The sequence below is a fragment of the Onychostoma macrolepis genome, chromosome 14, assembly GCF_012432095.1.
Source record: "Onychostoma macrolepis isolate SWU-2019 chromosome 14, ASM1243209v1, whole genome shotgun sequence".
Classification (NCBI taxonomy): domain Eukaryota; kingdom Metazoa; phylum Chordata; class Actinopteri; order Cypriniformes; family Cyprinidae; genus Onychostoma; species Onychostoma macrolepis.
In genome coordinates, this window is record NC_081168.1 from 12,091,245 (window position 1) to 12,107,778 (window position 16,534).

Genomic DNA, 16,534 nt, shown 5'->3' on the forward strand with positions numbered 1-16,534 from the left:
TTGTATTGCTGTACATTGTGGTTTATCCTGGTCCACACTGCTAAATTAAAAGCCTGTGGATTCATTTATTTGTTTATTTTTTATATATAAACATGAAAAAAATGGACAAATATCCCTTTAAATCAAATATTTATGAAAAATGTCAACGACAAATTACCCCAATGATGGTATGTGGTGCAGAGGAGTAACTACACTCAGAAATAAAGGTACAAAAGCTGTCACCGGGGCGGTACCTTTTCAAAAGGTACATGTTTGTACCTAAAGGGTCCATTTTGGTACCTTAAAGGTACATATTAGTACTTAAAGTGTACATATTTGAACCTAATAGATACAAAAGTGTATCTTTTGAAAAGGTACCGCCCCAGTGACAGCTTTTGTACCTTTATTTCTGAGAGTGTGAAAATATGCAGATGGGATCTGAAAAGCATCTGAAAAGTTTTATCTCTGCTCTCTTTGAGATTTTTGTTTCTTTGCTTATAGATAAATATGATTTTTTTTTTTTTTTTAATCTTTTCAAATTTAAATCTTTACAGTAACTCGTTTACTTTGAAGCTGTGCCATATAGACAGACTATCTGGCATTGCAAATATTTAAACCTATGATGTCTGGACTCTGCACCCTCAAACACCACATACTAAAATAAGCCTTGGAAAACAGATTTCAGATGCTTCAAAACATGTGACTTTCAGTTCATATTAGCTACTTTTAATCAATAATTCTCTGTTCATACACTGCTATTTCTTCCTTTTTAGTTGCTAATACTTAAGGAGTTGGCCTATCAATAATGTTCAAAATACTGTGTGAATGGGTTAATTATGAATTAACATTAACTTAGATCAATAAATGCTGTGCATATAAATACTAGATTATTATATTGTATATTGTCCTTTTGTAAAGCTTGCATTGTGTTTGACCAAGAAGCATCATTTATTATATGCCCAAGCCTACTGCAAATATCAAAGTGACTTTTTTATTGATTTTTCTACTTTGAGTACTTGTTAAACATTTCCTGATAATCAGTCACATGTTTAGGTCTTGTGGGGTTTATGATAAAAAGAGCAGCATTACTAACAGCAGCAAAGTCTAAACTGCAGGTAGTTAGTAATATTACAGCAGAGTTTTTGGAGCCTGTTTCATGATTTGTTAGTTACCTGCTTTTGATTCTCTTACAGCTTATAGACAAAAGAAAACAGCTGGTGGAACAACATATTACTTTGTCAAGAAGAGCAAGGTATGTTGTCACAACACTTATTTTCCTTCATTATTTTCTTCATTAATCTCACAAAAAAAAAGTGTTGCTTCACCAGGTCATGGGGATTCATCACTCTATAGTGATTCTGCTACTGGTCTTGTGTGCCTCATTGTTCACTTATGGTCAAACAGAAGAAGAAGTCAAACAGCGTTATAAGAAATTCATCAGGCAGCATGTGTTTGGAGCCATGAATGTACAGAGATGTGACAGTGAGATCCGTACGAGACGCATCACGGGGTCCCAAAATGACAACAGCTGCAAAGAAGTCAACACCTTCATACTAGCAAATAACAACCAAGTTAAAGCAGTTTGTACCGGAGGAGGTACTCGACTCCCTGAAAACAGAGACTTGTATATGAGCAACAAGCCATTTCCTGTAGTTACATGTACATTAATCAGTGGGGAGAGGCACCCAAAATGTGCATACAGAGGACACAGGTCCACTCGAAAGATTGTTGTGGGGTGTGCAGGCGACTGGCCAACACATTATGAAGAAGGCGTCATCGTATAGATATCAAGCTGAACATAGTCTCACATATCTTCAAATTAATTTACTGTTCATTAATTAACTGTTTTTTGTTTGTTTGTTTTTTTTTGTTTACTTTACTGTTGATTAATTATGTCAATAAATAAACTCTTAATCTATATAAAGAAAAACATATTTTTGACTTTTTTTGTTGTTGTTGTTTTTTTATGTTTAATTCACTCCAGTAAAACACAACTATTAACTAATTTTATATTATGAGAAGCATATGCATTAATAAAATTGGTTCGAATTTTTTCTCAATTTCAGGTACCAGAACCATTTATTTTCATTTTATGAATGAAATTAAATAAAGTAAAATGTTTTCTTTGAGTGTAACAGTGTATTCTTTAAGTATTCTTTACGAAGTAAACATTTTTGCTTCCTGTCTGTAAAAGAAAAGAAAAGAAAAGAACAGAACAGAACAGAACAGAACAGAACAGAACAGAAAAACCTGAATAAAAGTCATCTACTAGCAGCATTACCCTTATCTCCCTGACTGTCTTCCGTCTCAAAGCTGTGGGTTTTTAAAGCTGATTGCACAAAGTGCACATACAACGATCACACATACTGTCACTGGACTAGGGTAGCATGTCTGTAGACACCCGTGTAAAAACTTGAAACAAACATGAAATGACTAAATATACAACAACAACAAAATAGAAAACCTCCTGTGGTTAATTTTAATATATATATATATATATATATATATATATATATTTTTTTTTTTTTTTATCTGTAATTTATAATATGCTCCCTTTCGTGAGCAATAAATTAATCCAGTCCATTTGCCGGTTATCCGCGTCTTTTATTTTGTAAAAGAAAAATATACATCAGAACTTCCTGTTTGCGTTTGGAAGGCCAACGCTGGCTTCACGTCGCTACTGAACGCGGATTCAGACAGACAGCTGCCGCTGCTCACCTTCAAACTAACCACAAATCCTACTTATGAGTTCGACCGAAAGTCGGAGGACATAAATGGACCAATTTCAGCTGAACGCTTCTTCATTAAGGTCTTGTTACAGCACTGTTAGGTCTATATCTTTATAAAACAGTGGTGAGGTTGCTAACAGCTGATTGCTAGCTAGAGCTGGTGATCATAACATATGATCATAACAACTTGAAACAACAGTAACAGCAGCAGCAGCAGCAGCATCATCTCCTCACATGCTGCTGATGACTGAACGGCTCAGCTCTTCTAACATTTGAGCCATGGTGCCTCTTAACTACCCCTGTTAAAATCATGACATAGATCCTACTAGCCTGCTGTGAGTGCTACAGCCAGTTTGGTGTAGATTAATGTCCATTGTCTAACGTGTTTAGATGGCTTTTTTCAGCTTTACCTCATTGGGCTGTTGTTTAGTTTTGTGTTTTCTGACCGCTGTTAATATAGTCATTTTGGATTATGATAGTTTAGATGGATTTGCATGTAATGTGAAAGTGACACACTATTTCTTTGTGTCATAGATGTGCAATTGATGTTTTTATTCTTTAGAAAGGAGTGAGTGATGATTGTGTGTTGATGCCCCAATCAAGAGGATCAGGACAGAGGGAGTGAGTTTTATTACCTTCCCTTGGTGGATATCTCACTGCCCTGGACATGATGGGCCCACGGCGCAAGGTCACCAGGACTCATAGTTTGGGGGGAGGAACATTTAGCTCTCTTGGACACGAGGAACCTAAAGACTACATCAACGAGCTCTCACATGAGGTCCTCTGCCACATATTCCGGTCAGTACAACATCCCACCACTAGTTAGTACAGTAGTCGGCAAATGTATTACCAATTCTTTAATTCTCAATCCATTCTTCTGTCTGTCTTAACTATGGTTGCTTATGTCCCTGCGATTCTATTCTCAGTTCCAGAGATTTTTGACAGAGCTGTCACAGGTTAACTCAAATTGCAGCAGTTTATAGTTGACTTCAGTTATGGTGCATAAGTCCATCTCCCCACAGATACTTACCCATGCAGGACATAATGTGTATGGAGTGTCTGTCACGGAAACTGCGGGAGGCAGTGACTCTGTACTTGCGGGTGGTGAAGGTTGTGGACCTTTGTGCCAGCCGGTGGTGGGAGTACATGCCCTCAGGTAGACGACACTTTTAACGCTGAAGTTTCAGTACTGAGATCTGTTTATAACTAATCCTGGTATGAATTGTATGCCTAAGGGCGTAGAGTTTATAATCAGATTAATTAACATACTCATTAGCTTGACATAGTAAAACACTGATTTAGTTCTGCACCCGCTCAACTGATTTCTACCAGATTTTAAAGTTTTCACATCCCTCTACCCTGCATATTTGTATATTAAAAGCTTTGATTAGGCCTACACTGTATTACTCTCAGCTGTTTATGACCAAGAATACCAGTAAGTCTCAAGCCTTACAACACTTAAAACACTTGAAACGTGACTCTGTCCATGTTTTTGTGCTTCATTCAGTTGTTTGAATTGATATGTGTAACTCAGGTTTCACAGACTCCAGTTTCCTCATGCTAATGAAGAAGATGCCTGATTTGGAGCAGCTGTATGGCCTTCATCCACGTTACCTAGAGAGAAGGAGAGTCCGAGGTTATGAGGCCTTCAGTATTCCTGGTGTTTTGGAGGCTCTACAGGCCTGTCCCAACCTTATAGTGAGTCTATGATACATATGAGATTGTTGTTGTTTCAGTTTATAAAAATGTTTGTCAGCCTGTTTTCAACTGCATTTGAAAATAAGGACAATATCTGCTCTTACAGGGTGTAGAGACATCACATTTGGAGCTGGTGGAGGCGATTTGGAACTACATGCCTCAGGTTCACATTCTAGGGAAGTTCAGGAACCGAAACGGGGCCTTTCCTATTCCCTCAGAGAACAAACTCACTATTCCAGCTGCAGCTAAAATCCAGACCCTCCATCTTGTCGGTGAGTTTTAGATTGCTTCCACTGTGCAAACTGTTTTCCACATCATCTTGTCACAAACCTTTCTGCTTTTTCTTTCCTGTAGGTGTCAATGTGCCGGAGATCCCCTGTCTGTCCATGCTCAGGCATCTGTACCTGAAATGGGTGCGCCTCACTAAGCCTCAGCCCTTCAAAGACTTTCTCTGTGTGAATTTGCGTACGTTCGTCATGAGGAACTGCGCCGGTCCCACTAATTCTCTGAAATATGTGCCTCTTGTCACCGGTCTGGCCTCTGCCCGCAACCTAGAGCAACTGGAGCTGGTGAGGGTGCCCTTTTTAGGGGGACTGATTCAGCATGTTGTGGAGGATAGCTGGAGGTCAGGTAAAATTAACATTTTGTCAGCTCCTTATAAATACGAATCCTACTAAAACTGCTGAGCAATATACTGTAGTATTTCAAAAGTACAGTTATAACTTTTTAAAGTTCTTCTTGTAATACCTATTTCTCATTGCCTATGTGTATGCAATACCAATATTGTTTTGTGCATGCATTTGGAGCAAGAAAAAAAGCATGCAGTCTGTGGCACATTGGCTTAAGTACTTCTCTTGTAGGAGGGTTTCGTAATTTGCACACAATTGTATTTGGTGCCTGTAAAAATGCACTTGAAGTGGATCTGGGCTACCTCATCATTACTGCTGCTCGCAGGTAAATCCGGGTTTAAACATTCAAAGAATATGCTGAACTTACACTGATTCCTTTATAGAACTAGAGATGTTGACTGAATCAACTCTGGTTGTCCAGGTTGCATGAAGTTCGAATCCAGCCTTCCTTAACCAAAGATGGGGTGTTCTCTGCACTGAAGATGGCTGAACTAGAGTTCCCACAGTTTGAGACTTTGCACCTTGGATATGTTGATGAATTTCTGTTGCAGTGTAAGTCATTGTTATGAAATGTCTGTCATTAATCACTCACCCTCATTTCGTTCCAAACCTTTTGTTCATCTTCAAAACATTTTTAATGAAACCTGAGAGATTTCTGTTCGTCTATTGAATGTCCATTCCATCAAAATGTTCAAGTATCAGAAAGTTCATGAAGACATCATAAAATTATGTGCCAAGTTAACACATTTGAGCATGCGTTTACCATATTTAATTTCATCTATGTATGTGTGTTGACCAATGGTTATGTCTCTTCAGAAGACGTGGATAAAACGGATTCATATGGATTAATTTCATGATGTCTCTGACTTTTTAAAGTGTCAAGGTTTTGGTTGAACCTCAGTCTTCAGTGGAAGAACAGATTTCTTGTATATCTTAGTTTGTGTTTCAAAGATGAATGACAGTCCTCTAGGTTTGGAACAAGTAAATAATGACAGAATTTTTTTTTTTTTTTTTTTTGGGTGAACAAACCCTTCATTTACCTGCAATAAAAAATGTTTCACACAGGTAACATGAGCCATGCTGAGTTAGTCAAATACGGTCTTGCTGATGTGATAGAGAATCCAGGAATCATCACAGACATTGGAATGAAGGCTGTTAATGAGGTGTTTACCTCTATCAAGTATCTAGTTATTTATAACTGTCCACATCTTCACAATCCACACAACTGGATCACAGGTAATGGATCCATCATTATTTATTCATGTATTTCCTAACTTTTCTTTTTTTAAATGTATCATTTCTGTCAGCATTATCTGGAACATCCTTAAAATTTGGCAGTTGATTTTATGCATTTTGGTACCAATTTTACAGTCTGACTAATTAGTTGCTCTATTTTAAAGACCACTCCCGTTGGAGTCGTTTGGTGGACCTCACTCTGGTGCGCTGTCATGCTATCAAGCTGGAGTCATTTAGTCAGTTCATTGAGATGCTTCCCAGCCTGGAATTCATCTCTCTGGACCAGATGTTTCGTGAACCTCCCAAGGTGAGCTGTTAACCCATTAAAACAGAGTTGACGGAGTGATATTCATTCATTACCTAGACACGATCGCTTAGATATTTTACCATTTGTGGTAAACCCACAGTTCAGGGTCTTTCCTCTTATCACAATATTTACAGTAATCACAATATGTGTAATTTTGAACAGTAAAGACATTTACATTATAAATGAAAATATTATAATATAGATAGACTATAGGAAAGGAAATGTTAATGTTATTTGTTTATCGCAGGGCTGTGCCCGTGTGGGACTCAGTGCAGGCACGGGTATCGGAGTTTCGTCTGCCCTGGTCAGCAATCAGAATTCCAACAATGATAATGACAACAATAACAACAACAATCACCAGAACAATAACGATGCAAACATTCCACCAAATAACAACGACGACCGGGTTGAAGATGTGCCTCAGCAACACCACCGTGGCCCAGAGGGTACATATTTACATGATCATACAAAAGTTTTTAAAGAAATTAATACTTTTATTCAGCAAGTATGCATTAAATTGATCAAAAGTGACAATAAAGAAAAGTAAAAAAGTTTCTAAAAAAAGAAGAAAAATGGAAAAATCAAATAAATACTGTTCTTCTGAACTTTCTATTCATCGAAAAAGTCATGGTTTCCACAAAAATATTAAGCAGCACTGTTTTTAACATCATAAGAGGAAGAAATGTTTCTTGAGCACCAAACACCAAAAATATTAGATTTATGAAAGATCTTGTGACAGTGAAGACTGGAGTAATGACTGCTGAAAATTCAGTTTTGCCATCAAGGGAATTAAGTGGCAAATCAAATCAATGCAGCCTTGGTGCACATAAGAGACTACTTTAAAGAACTACTTTCAAGATTTACTAAAATCTTACTGACCACATACTTTTGAACAATGGTGTACATCTAGTGTGTGATGATTGTTTGGTTGCTGAAAGCTTTGAATTTATTTATTTATTTTTAAATCAGAGATTCCTGATGTTGAGGGCATGGTGGCAGACAACATGGAGCCTGAGCCAGTTCTTGTGGCTGCCAATCCAGAGGAAGAGACCCAGGGTTCCAGCCAGACTACTAATCCTTCACTTGAACAGGATGAAGAACAAGCAGGTCTGAAGTAACCTAGCAAACAATGCAAACAGATGGGATACGTATGATGATTAGGCGTTAACATTTGGGCTTTTCTATGATTTATTTCAGGGCCTAGTGGAGTTCAAACCTCAGTGAAGAAGCAGTCAGTGGTGGTGTCAGACTCGGACAGTGAGGATGAGTACTGTCCAATCAGGACACCAGCTGCCGCCCGCTCTCAAGGCCAGTTCCCTGAGACAGAAGCCCAGGGGAAGAGCAGTACAGCTGTGACTCCACATGGTAGTTCACATTTAAAATCTTCATAGGCAGTTTCTTAAAAAAGAAAAAAAATCTGACTGACCCCAAACTCTTTAAACTGCTTTAAATTGTCATATTTCTGATCAATATACACAAACTTTATTGAAACTTTATCGTTTAATTCATACAGTTCATCTGTACATGTGACTTAAGTGGCCAAGCGTATTCTGATATTTTTGGGTATAATATATAAATTCAGAAATATTTTCCATTTAACTGCACTGACACTATTGGAAGAGAGCAAACTTGATGGCTGACTTATGCCGATACTCTTGTTGTGCTGTATTCTGACAGGCAAAGGTAAAACTCCACTGCGTAGACGTGGACCGCAACCTCAGGAGCTCAGCTGTGAAAAAGGCTGTCAGGTGACCAGCGAGCAGATCAAGGCTGACATGAAGGCAGCCACTGAGACAGCTGAGCGTGGGGCCAGAGACAGAAACGGTGGACCTGGGTCTGCTTCAGCCTATGCTGCCGGCAGCTGTGTTTGCTCCATCCGCTGGAGAGAAGACTCGTCCAATCAGGATGATCAGGGTGGGGCGGATAGAGGGGAGGATGACATGGTGAGGACTCGCTGCACATGCAGCAGGTCTCGTCCCGGCTCTGAAAACAGAACTCGTGGTGGCCATGGCCTGCCAGCAGGGGGCGACAGCCATAGATCAGACCGTCACAGCCCAGAGCAGAGAGCAGGAGGAGATGAGATGGAGGACAGGCACTCCAACGCTCCACCCAGGACTCAGGGCTCATCTGAGGGGCACAGTGAGAGGACTGCAGGCCACCAGCAAGGATCATCACACAGAAGCTCCACAGATGAGTTTCCCAGGAGACCGGTTACTCGTGCCCGCAGTAGACTTTCCTCTGTGCCCCTGGTGTGTGAGTCAGGTAAGACGAGAGCGGAGACTCCTCACAGTGGGATGTCAGAGAATCAGTTGAGCAGTGGAGGGGAAAAAAGGCACAGTTGGATAAAAACTGACCCTCGTGGTGTGCCATTTGTGCATAGCATAAAAGCTGATGGAGGAATGCTGGGGGTCTGAATTGCTCCACTGTCAAACTATATTGGCAGTTATATTGCAGTATGTTTCCTTGTGTTCATGACATTTAGATGTGCAACACTTATTTTGATTCCTAGTGAACCTGCAGTGCTAAGAAGAATAGTGCATGTAGGAAATTAGACTCTTTCTGATGAATGAATGCATGCATAAAGCCACTGAGAGTGTAGAACGTCTCATATGTGTAGATGCATTTTCAGACTTGCATTTTCAGTATAAAGTATAATAGATGACTTTATAACATATTGAATATTGCATTACATACTTGTAATGCTTACATTGTATACTACCATTCAAACATTTGGGGTTGGTAAGATTTTTTTATTTATTTATTTATTTTTTTAATAATGTTTTTGAAGTCTTTTGTGCTCACCAGGGCTTCAGAAATACATTAAAAACAGTAGTGGAGTGAAAAAATATTTAAAGCTGAATTTTCCAGAGCTATTACTCTAGACTTGAGTGTCACATAATCCTTCAGAAATCATTCAAATATGCTGATTTGGTGCTCAAAAACATTTATTATTATTATCAGTGTGGAACAAAAATGTGCTGCTTAATATTTTTGTGGGACAGTGATGCATTTTTTCATGATTCTTTAATTAGTAGAAAGGAAAAAACAGCATTTATTTTAAATATAAATCTTTTGTTACATCATAAAAGTATTTACTGTCACTTGATCCATTTAATCTGTCCTTACTGAATACAGTTATTAATTTCTTACTGACCCCCACATTTTGAATGGTAATGTATTTACAAATGCATATACTTTTAAAACTACATTCAAATTTTACTTAAAAGGATATTTCACCAAAAATGAAAATTCTATCATTATTTATCAACTACATGACTGTCAAGCTTCAAAAAGGGCTCAACAGCATAAAAGTTGTTCAGCTGTCTAATAAAACAGACTGAAATCAATATTGATGAACACTGAGAATCTTGACATCCCTCTCAGTGTTTTTTTGTCTTTTGTGAGTGAAATAGCTGTTCATTTTATGAACATAGCTACATAAAGAGTCATTTTTTTAAAGCAAATCTTTTCAATGGATTGGCTGATCCATGGAAATCCTGTGAGATTAAAAAGACACAAGGTCCATGGTATGTTACTTTTTTTTTTCTCCTATGACAGTAGCATAGTTGAGATTGATTTAACAAAGATGAATTGGACTATCAGTAAGACTTCCATTTAATTTCTCACCACCTTTTGGTATATCCAGAACTACCCAAAGCAAAGCCTCGGGTTGCAGTGAAGAGGAAACGAATGGCAGACAAGTCCACCAGCACCAGTGACCCCGTGACTGAAGATGACCATGTCCAGGTGGGTTCATGGTCTTGTTTCACTCAACTAAATGGTTCTTTAGTGCACTTTCTTACAGAATTATTTTTGACATAATACAGGTGCTCAGCCTTAAATCTAAAAACCTTGTGGGAATCACCCTTACAAACTGTGGCATCACAGACCTGGTCCTTAAGGAGTGCCCCAAAATGATGTTTGTCCATGGTGAGTTCATAGCAGAACATGTTGACATTGACATAGGAGTCAAACTGTATCAGATCCTAATGCATAATTTGATTTCTTCCCAAGCAACACGCTGTAGGGTGCTGAAACACTTAATGGTAGAAAGTGCCCCCATAGTAAACCGCTTTGATTACGCACAATGTAAGAAGTTGGACATGGAGCAGGTGCTTGACCAGATCTTACGGATGCCACCGGAGAGAAACCGCATCATCTACATGAGGCCTATGCAGCAGGTCAGTGTTATTCTGAATATTGTGTTGGCATAAGACTCACAATTGTCACATCTGATGAAACTCATGAGTATACAGTTTTACTATTGATTGCATAAGTGCAACATTCAAAAAAGCATAGAAATGCTTTTCAATCTTCCCCCAGATTTATAATTAAAACAGGGCACAACAAGAAGAATGGCCCAGGTCCAGTTTTCTGCATTTTAACAACACTGTTTTAATTGATATGTAATAAAAATAACATTATGATACGATGGCTGACATAATGTGGTTTTGCAAGAAGTAAATTATTTGAATAGTTTGTAATGTAATCATCTCGAATGAAGAAATCATTGATGTTTTGCATTATGTGCAACTATTTTCCAGCAAATGTGTGACTTGCATTTATAATTACTAAATATTTAGTTTGTTTTTGAGCCCTTTAAAGGGCATTTGAGGTATTTAAAGCACAATATGTTAGTTATGTTCTTTTCAACATCCAGATTGATTCTCTGGCTCTGGAGAAAAAGCTCTTCAGCGGTCCGTATCCATACCATATTGCTATTATTCATGAGTTCAGCAACCCACCCAATGTCAGGAACAAGGTGCGCGTACGTAGCTGGATGGACACCATTGCCAACATTAGCCAGTGAGTGGTCTACATTACCCATAATGCAGTACTCATAAAACTGCATCAGTAATAAGAATATTTCCATTTTAACAGATTCTGATATACACCAAGAATAAAAGCATTGTTCAGCGTTTTAGTGTTTATCATCTTTATGATGCTACAATGTCTAATTAATCTCATTACACTTTGATTCTGCAAAATTATCCCAGCTTTCCAAATGGCTTTCTTTCCAAATCTGATTCCTGCTTTGTCCACCAGATGGCACTATTTTCTTATCATGGTAGACCCAAAAACTCACAAGCTGTGTTTTTATCCTTTCACAAGAGAACTCATCAAGTATGAATTCTTTCCGGAGGCCACACGGACGGAAGAGGATGTAAAGAAGTATCCCAGCTATCCCTGGGGCCGAGACATCTACACTTTAGAGGGTGAGAGGAAACAGATCAGGGTCCTTCGAGACCAATTCCAAGTTCCCCTCACTTCCTCTGGAAACACTGTTATAGTTTTTGTATGTGTGAGAGAGAAATTTACATTTCCCAAATCCCTTCCACAAACTTAATCATCTTAATGGGAGAGAAAAGTTGCAGACTCCCATAATGTCGAAGCTGCCCATAAATGTTTACAATATCAGTTTTACAGGAATAAAATAGTAATGGCATTCAATCTTTCCCACACTCCCTGTGCTTTAGGAGTAGTTGATGGGGCGCCGTATTCAATGATCACAGATTTCCCGTGGCTTCGCTCGTTACGCACAGCAGAGCCCAACAGTTTCGCCCGATACGACTTTGAGGATGATGAAAGTAGTAAGTAACACACTGTCCATCATGAAATTACAAAGTTCAGGTGTTAATATTCCGATACAGATGCATCATAATTATAGCACAATTGATTTTTTTTCCATCTTTTTTTTTATTTTGACTATACAATTATATAACATAAGTTTGTGCTTGGTTTAATGTTTTTGAAAGAAGCCTCTTTTGTTCACCAACACCTTTTTAAACCAATAACAAAAATCACAGTCTGAACTCTCACTCATTCTCTGAAATGTTCCTTTCTGTCAGCCACTATCTATGCACCACGGCGTAAGGGACAGCTCTCGGCCGACATCTGCATGGAGACCATCGGTGAGGAGATCTCAGAGCGACGGCAGACACGTAGAGGTGTTTTCCAGCGTGTGGTGGTCGTCTTCATCCACTACTGTGACGTTCGGGGGGAACCGGTGGATGACGACTACATCTAGAACAGTCACTGTTCAGCCAGAGGGCCTAGAGAGAGGTGTGCAGAGCTCTTCAACTCTCTGCCAGGCTCTGACCACCAAGAGGCATGTTGGATGCATCCTCAGTGTGGAATACAGAGGCATTTCCAGTTGCCTTTATCTCTGAGTCGACTTGAAACAGAGTGATCGCTTTCAATCAGCTATTGTCTGTTTGTGAGTTCATTCTAGACTAATGAACTGTAGAGTAATGGTGTCACCAGGCTGCTTTGCTTGTGTTCATTACATGAAGGGTGAATGGCAGCCCTTCCAGGGAGCGGCAGCACACTTACAGTAAAGAGGGGTGATGGTGTCAGCAGTTGTTTTTGTTGTTGAAGTTGCACACATGGGAAAAGATTGGTTTTTGGTGGAGACAGAAATATTGTTCTTGGTAGAATTTTTTTTTTTTTGGCCACTTGGCATGATTTTAAGGTGCGTGTCTGCACTGTTCTCTTCTTTTTTTCTTTTTTTTTTTAATACATCATACCTTTTGAGAGACCTTTGTTTTAATAACTCCTATTTTATTTTTGTTTTTCTCTCACCTTTTCTCCAGAAATTGGCTTGTGTGTTTTTCACTATTAACGGTGCTATAAATCAATCTAACCCAGAACCTGGTGAAGAGATTAAATGTTTCTTGGCCCATGAGAGGAACATGGCAGAATCGGTGAACAAGTGTAGCTCGTTTTCCTCTCTGTGATCTTCATAGATCTAAAAAGTTGTACAACAAAGAAAAGCTGAGAGTATTTTATGCACAAATGTTTTTTTAGTTTTTTTTTTTTTTTTTGTCTTTTCCCCTTAGTTAAACCCACTTTTTTATGGAACTGAGGTAGAATAGTTTTAAAGCAGAAGCACAGTGGATAAAGTTGCCAGGCATATCCCTTATTCATCTTCAGATGACGTGACGCACATGCTCTTTTCCTCACAAACTCGCTCTCTTCATATGGTGAAGCATCTTCAGAAATGGCCTTGTGCTATTAACTTGCTTTATAATCTACACCAGAGACAACAGAGTCAGCATTACTGTTTCTGGATGATTTCGTTCCTCCTCCTTGCCTAATCCTTCACATAGTTGCTTAGTTGCATTATGCGAAAAATACACAATGTGTCTTAACTGCCTGCTTGGTGCAGAATAGAGTTCACCGGTTTATGTTTGTTATGAATGGTAAGGAAACTAGTCTGATTGAGAGTCCAGGAATTGTTAATGCATGAGAACCCCCATCTCGCTGCTCTACTTTGTGCTTTTCTAGGTGACCCACTCTGCCATGTTCAAAAGCCAAGAAACTCCATGGATCGATCTGCACCCATGCTGAGCACTACAGAAACTTGTGTACAAAGTTTGTGTACAGATGTTCTAAATGATTTGTTTTATATGTTTATAGAAAAGAATAAATATTTCACTAAGACATTTTGTCATGAGTGTTATTGCTTTTTTCTCTTATAATTAATCTTATTATACATTACACGCTACTTATACCATATATAATGTTTAGTTTATTATAAGCGCGCACTGCAGTTATTGATATTAAAAGGACTTTGAACATTATAGTGCACTAATGTGGAGGCTAATAGCTATCGTTATCGTTAAAAAAGACTTGACCCTCTAATACTCAGTAGCAATTTCTATTATATCTACTTATTTTCCTTTTTATTTATGATTAAAAAAATAACCCTTTTAACACTAGCTCTCACTATTCTATTTCTAGTCCATCTACTTTTATACTTTTTATTTATTATAAAACCCTTGCAACATCACAGTACTTACATATTGTTACTCTTTTGTTTGTTTGATTGCTTCTGTTGTCCTCATTTGTAAATCACTTTGGATAAAAGCATATACTAAATGATTAAATGTAAATGTACTGCAGGCTAAATGTTACAGATGTAGTGAATCATTGAATCATTCATTCAGTCCATTTGCTGAAAAACACAGATAAATGATTCATTGAATCACTCAGTCAACCCATAATCAAACAATTTGTTCAAAACGCGGACTCATTCAGGATAGTAGTACTGTCTAAGCACTTGTATTAACTTGTATGTTTAACTGTGTAATTCATAAAAAGTATAATTTTGCAATTGTTTTGCTGTTTGTCTGAAAGTCAACACTGCTCTTATTCATAGTTATTTTTTTATTCCACCGTACTTTTACAGAGAGCTGCATGTGTCTAATTATGCGAGCAAAGTAGCAGTCAGTTTCTCAGTTAGTCTGCAATCATAGTGTAACAGTCCCACATGCCTACAGTACAGCAGACGCGTGCATGTAAAATCCATTTCCATACTGCGTTCAGTAACCCACAAGGCAAGAGAGTGGAGTTTGTCTACACACTTTGCTGTTGTAAATGACCCATTCTGGATTTAGTCCTGTCACATTGTTTACAATGCGTCACTGACACCACAAAGGTGTTTAATGTTTCAGGTCATTTGTCGCTTAACACTGTATAAGCAGGAAGAGGAGAGATTTGTGGTTCGAGCAGAACCCCTCCTGTACTCAGTTCCTGTCTGAGGGGGCTGGCCAAACCTGCAACATTTCCAAATGAAATCCAGCCAGTTTCACCAAGAGAAATCAATCTCAGTGGTGAAACAGACTTTTTCCTTGTAGGACACAGTAACATGTTAATCTGTTTCGGCTGTCTTGAGCCAAACACACGAAGAAGTAAATACAAGCGTGTGGTTTGTGTTGTTGTTTTGTTCTTTATGGAGAAACTGATTTTATATCATGTATAAACCTTCCACCATGACATTAGATAATATATGATTTTTGTATTTCTCATTTTCAAAAAATTGTTGTGTGTATGTATATTTCCTATATAATCCATCATTTTTATTTTGATTGTCATTCTAAAATCTTAATAGGGTTGCAGTTTTGTACACAGTCTTGTACCTTTGTACTTCTTGCTTTAAATCAAAGTAAGTAATATTGAGATTAACCTCATAGGTAAGACTTTTAAAATCCCTGTGGAAAAAAAAATAAGAAGAATATTTCTGGAATCAGAAATCGCTGTTGAAGGACGCTATGGCACATTGCAACATAATCAGGTCAGTTATCTTATTTTCTGATACAACGTATAACTACTTATTTGCATATATCTAAATCTTAAAATGTTTTGTTTTTAAATTTATAATCATTGGCTATAAATCTTTTTTTTTTTTTTTTTATCTTAGTTAATCTTCTGTTTGGAAACACACTTTTACTTTTGTCAGCTTGCGCTTCGAATTGTCTCTTGTTGTTGTTTACAGTTCACATAAACATCATTTCCTCTCTCTGAGGCCCTCCAGAGCCACTTACTATGCTCTGTTATATTGTTCGAAAAATAATCCTCACAAAACAGGCTGCTTCAGACAAGAGTCATTTTTACATTGTGAGTACATCGATCATCTTTGCATGGATTGACTGCATGAATCAATACAGTCAGGTTGCAGCTGGTCTCATTGAGTCTAATTTCCTGATGGAGTTTTTCCTCCTTTGTCCCATTCCAGCTAATTAAACTCCAAGGAGTTTTTTTTTTTTTTTTCCAGCATTATTTGTTTTCCAGCCCCTCACATTCCTTCTCCTTCCTCGGTTAAGGGCAAAAGATGCAAGTGGTTGGTGACGTAATGCATTCTCAAAGGGAGGACAAACATCTTAGGGGTTAATGCACCATGTTGAAATGTTAAGAGTCAAAGCCTTATAAAGAGAAAAAACGCCTCCGAGCTGAAAGCTTTATCATCTTCAGAGCGTTTGCAGATAGTTTTCAGAGAAAAGGGAAGTGTAGCTAAGCTAGTCTTTATGTAAATAAAGGCCAGTCATGAATGTACAGTGGAATAAAAGTCAGAGCACAATAAAAAGCTGCCATTTTCATTTAAATCAGGAGATGCACAAAAAGTTTTAGGATTTTGAGTTGTTTAAGATAAATAAAAGCAATGATGTAAAATGAAG

At 38.0% G+C, this 16,534-nt stretch overlaps 1 protein-coding gene and 1 long non-coding RNA gene across 3 annotated transcripts; both read left to right on the plus strand.

Moving 5' to 3' along the window:
* The first annotated feature begins 1,037 nt into the window (after positions 1 to 1,037).
* Positions 1,038 to 1,521, plus strand: LOC131553662 (uncharacterized). Its single transcript, XR_009274228.1, has 3 exons — positions 1,038 to 1,094; positions 1,173 to 1,231; positions 1,384 to 1,521. It is a non-coding gene; the product is annotated as an uncharacterized LOC131553662 (long non-coding RNA).
* Positions 1,522 to 2,610: 1,089 nt separating this feature from the next.
* On the plus strand, positions 2,611 to 14,021 carry fbxo38 (F-box protein 38). 2 transcript variants are annotated; one of them, XM_058798557.1, is made up of 21 exons: positions 2,611 to 2,788; positions 3,271 to 3,506; positions 3,731 to 3,864; positions 4,243 to 4,406; positions 4,513 to 4,678; positions 4,761 to 5,036; positions 5,267 to 5,360; positions 5,457 to 5,587; positions 6,101 to 6,271; positions 6,436 to 6,578; positions 6,826 to 7,024; positions 7,548 to 7,685; positions 7,776 to 7,943; positions 8,256 to 8,840; positions 10,225 to 10,325; positions 10,406 to 10,508; positions 10,593 to 10,759; positions 11,239 to 11,384; positions 11,691 to 11,794; positions 12,056 to 12,169; positions 12,428 to 14,021. In XM_058798557.1, exons 2-21 carry the CDS (start codon positions 3,376 to 3,378, stop codon positions 12,604 to 12,606), a joined length of 3,414 nt encoding a protein of 1,137 aa, XP_058654540.1. In that variant the 5' UTR covers positions 2,611 to 2,788; positions 3,271 to 3,375; the 3' UTR covers positions 12,607 to 14,021. The 2 variants fall into 2 exon arrangements, with proteins under 2 accessions (XP_058654540.1, XP_058654541.1); XM_058798558.1 differs by lacking the exon at positions 2,611 to 2,788 and adding an exon at positions 2,845 to 3,043.
* Positions 14,022 to 16,534: the final 2,513 nt, after the last annotated feature.